The following is a 3,919-nucleotide window of genomic DNA, read 5'->3' as shown; positions in this document are numbered from 1 at the left end:
TCCGTGAAGCTCTCTTATGGGCAAAAGAGAGGAAATTATGGCATATTTGAAAATTTTTTCGGACTGTCTTCCCATTATCGCTTGCCTTGCAAAAGTCAGTCGGCCTCATCACCTCGTCAAAGACATTCTTGAAGATATCCTTTTTATCGGTTTCTCTTTTCATGGTCTTTCTTTTAGTTTTATCCTTAGGTCGTTTAATAAGATTGCGCCTGGCCTTGCCTGTAAGGCCATAACTAGATAGATATGCCTTTCTTTACAGCTGGCAAAAAAAAAACAAGAAAAAAAAAAAAGAGTTCTAAAATACTGTAATTTTACAATAAGAGAAAACATTCCTGCAATGTTGTACACTTGTACACATGCTGAGTTGCTGACTGATCCAAACTGTATTGATGCTACACATCTGTACAGATCACAAAATATAAGATTTATTTAGCATTGACACACACGGCCACAATTCTGAAACAACAAACAAATGGGGTACAATATTCAGCAACACACTAAAATCCTCACATCCAGAACTCCTTTATTCTGATACCGCTTTGGGCCTAATCTCTATACCTTCAACAATCAGCCCACTCTTCCAATTCCCGCCCTCGACTTCCAGTACTGACATCTCGACTTCACTGTCTTCACCAACCTGAGTTGTCACCTCCCCCATTGCCACCTCTAGCCATCCGTCCATCCTCTCTTTCAGGACCATTTTATTTTCCTCTCTCTTGGCTGCTGCCGGGACCTCAAAAAATGGGCTCCGTATGCGGTTGAAGAGACTCATACGTCTCGGTATGATTTGGTACCTCTGATTACGACCCTCCTCATATTGCAAATATACCTTTCGGGACTCTGATTTGTTACCTTGAGTTTTGACCGACACCTTGGCTGGGGAATAGAAACCGTACGCAGCGTCTGTCATTTTGAAGACGAAGTAGGCAATGTAGGTTGTGTTTGGAGATAACATTGCTGATTTGATTTTTCCTTTGATTTCAAGCCAGCAAACAGAGTGTAGCTCTGCTACTTCAGGAAATCTGCAGGCAATAACAGGCACTAGGATTGAGATTCAACAAGAAGAATGATCAGCCCCACAAATTCTTGTACAAGACTATCCCATGTTGAGACCTAATTATTTATATAATAAATCAGAAATATTCCGGCGTAAGTATCAATATTATCTTCCTGACTTTTTTAGGTCTCTAACACAACACTTCAATCATGGTTTTTCCCTGCATTTTTGTCTTCTTTATTGAAAATTTGTAACCCTCGTAAATACTAATACATTAGTATCACATTACAATTTTTTTCCTCGGTTTTTAATATATCTAGTTAAAAGTTTGATTTCCAGAAGACAAGATGAAGGTAATTGTGAAACAAACGGAAATATAATAAATCCTTGATTTGGTTTAATAGCAAGTCTCCTCAAGACTTACCAAGACCCAATTCACAAACAAACATAGACGAATAATGAAAGATAACATGAAAGATGATTGAAATACCTTGACTCGGGGGAAGGGTGGAATGCCCAATATCTTGGTGTATCACCCCATGTAATGGCAAGCTCCCTCGCAGATATAGTGAAGCATTTTTTACCCGTTGGTTTATCCAGAAAGAAACTCTGTCGACGACAAACATTCTCTCATTAAACAACAATGTTTCAACAAAGCACCCAACAACTCTACAAGTTCAGCACTCGACAAGGTTCGACACTTAAAACAGTTTGACAAACTTTGTAAAAAGGCTAACACATCAGATGACACTCAATAAAAGAAAAAAAAAAGCTCAAGCGAGACTCTAACAAAATAAATACCCACTGGCCACTACCGAAAGACACAATTTAAACCATGAATTCTTTGAAAAGTAAAGAAATATGACAACTAAGATGTGCTATGTTATACTCCCTCTGTTCCGGTCATTTGTTATTGTCCTTTCTATTTTAAAATTAAACTTGATGGCAATTTGATCATTCACACTTAATTTGTTCTACTTGTCATTTTGTAATGTTTTTATTATTTAATGTTTTTTATTTAATTTAAAAAAATTAAATTATTTATTTTTCTCTCCTTTATTACACTTTTTTACCAACCACTTTCTTATAGATTTTACCTGGTTCATTCCGGAGCCTCAACTCTATTTCGGTTTTTAAAAATCGTTTTAATCTTTTCTCTCGATTTAAATTTTAAGTTTTTATAAAAGAAAGACGGAATTCGATTTTAAAACTCCTAAGTTTACCTTGACTTTCCATTACATTTTCGTTCTTCCTTTTTGTTTTTCATCTTCCCTTTAAAACTCCTAAGTTTACCTTGGCTTTTGAATGATAAGTGCGCCTTTATTTCTTCAATGCTTTTGGGATGCCCTATCAGGCTATCACTTGTACAGTGAACAAAATGTATTTTCATGTTGCCAAAAAGTTTGATTAAAAGTTTAGGTTTGAGTCAAACACAAATTCTCATTTGTGACGGCCGCCTTATGACGGGTCAAATAAAACCCACATGGAGGATAAAAATAAGTCATTTGTGATTTCCCATGCATTCTACTTTTGTCTTATCTACTCATACTTAACACGTCACAAGTCTTGTGACGGATATATCCGTCTCAAGTGAAACCTATTGTACGTCAAAATCATAGAAAAAAAAACAAGTTTTTTTAACAAAAGAAAAAAAAATCCAAATAAGTCCATTACTTAATGTTGTGAACGTCAACAACTTGAACATAGTAACCAAAACAAAAAAACAAATAATTTATTTTTGTGCGGCGTTCGGTCATTTTTTCATTGTATTTTAATTCACTATCATAGTAGGGTACAATTCAGGGATGTTTTGATTGATGATTGAAAATGACTGAAATTGAAGCCGCACGAAAATAAATTAAATAACCATCTCACTTGGCAATTATACAATTGAGCATCAATCATGAAATCATGGGTACAATTTTCATCACAAATGCTTGGAAAAAGACTTGTTGATTAATAAGACCATACGTAATATTAGGAATTTTAGGATATTAAACCATTGATTGTACTTGAATCATCTTCTTGACCTTTACATTGAACCCGAATCATCTGATTACACTTTCAAGGTCCAAGTTCTACCCAGGGTCAGAACATCAATGTATCTATATTTCCAATCATATTTTTTTTTTTTTGGAATAAGGTTTAACCGGGCTATGGCTTGGTCAGCCTGTGCTTAGTTTCATTTTCAATTGGATACTAAGAGGTAATAACGCAATACCCTACCCTCAATTGGCTGGGAGTAATAACAATAATTAAGAAAGAAAGAAAGAAAGAACGGACCTTGGTGGAATTATCGATAAGAAGGGGATGATTGGCAAGGTGAAAAAACAAATCCTTCTTGGTAAGGGAATCAAGAAGGGAAATCCCATTACCAGCATGAGATGATCGAGCGAGAATCTGTTGGTAATCGTGGGGAAGAAAACAAGTCCAGACGGCATCAGAATCGGCAGCGGATTTGAAAATCTTGGAGACGGCGGAAAGGCGAGAGGCGTCACGAGGACCAGTGAAGGAAATGGCAGCAGCGATACAACCTTCAGGAAGGACGTAGAATAAATCAAAAGCGGTGCACATGATTTTGTTATTACCAGCTTGGTCTTCCTCCTCCCTTTTACCTACCATTGATGATTTTTTGTTTTTTTTTTTGTTTTATTTGCTGTAAATGTAATAGATAGAGATATGAAAGGGGGCGGTGGAGAGTATATATAGGAATGAAGCGGTGGGAGTTGGAAACTTGGAACTTGTTGGTATAGGAAGCTTAGAGGTTAAGTTACAAAAAAAACATACCAAAAGGGGATCTCATTCTCACCTTCATTTTTTATTTCTTTTTGGGGGGACTAGATTCTCTTTTCTGTAGGGAACTTAATGCTCTTTTTTATCGTCTTTCGTGACGGTCGACGTGTATATCTCACACGTTTTACT

General features: G+C 36.3%; 1 protein-coding gene across 1 annotated transcript; it reads right to left on the bottom strand.

Moving 5' to 3' along the window:
• Nucleotides 1-292: 292 nt before the first annotated feature.
• On the bottom strand, nt 293-3,707 carry LOC141642835 (putative F-box protein PP2-B12). The gene is made up of 3 exons (XM_074451781.1): nt 3,281-3,707; nt 1,488-1,606; nt 293-1,022 (listed from the first exon to the last, which is right to left on the bottom strand). Exons 1-3 carry the CDS (start codon nt 3,617-3,619, stop codon nt 524-526), a joined length of 957 nt encoding a protein of 318 aa, XP_074307882.1. The 5' UTR covers nt 3,620-3,707; the 3' UTR covers nt 293-523.
• Nucleotides 3,708-3,919: the final 212 nt, after the last annotated feature.

Source organism: Silene latifolia, chromosome 2, assembly GCF_048544455.1.
Source record: "Silene latifolia isolate original U9 population chromosome 2, ASM4854445v1, whole genome shotgun sequence".
NCBI classification, from domain to species: domain Eukaryota; kingdom Viridiplantae; phylum Streptophyta; class Magnoliopsida; order Caryophyllales; family Caryophyllaceae; genus Silene; species Silene latifolia.
The sequence above is the reverse complement of the archived record's forward strand: the minus strand, read 5'-3'. Positions and strand labels throughout refer to the sequence as shown.

Bases quoted from the DNA above. Each gene is read 5' to 3' on its own strand.
- LOC141642835 (XM_074451781.1), bottom strand. From the start codon at position 3,619: ATGGTAGGTAAAAGGGAGGAGGAAGACCAAGCTGGTAATAACAAAATC. The intron at 1,607-3,280 runs GTCCGTTCTTTC...TGTCGTCGACAG, and splicing joins TTATCGATAATTCCACCAAG to AGTTTCTTTCTGGATAAACC. The intron at 1,023-1,487 runs GTATTTCAATCA...TATTGCCTGCAG, and splicing joins CACCCTTCCCCCGAGTCAAG to ATTTCCTGAAGTAGCAGAGC.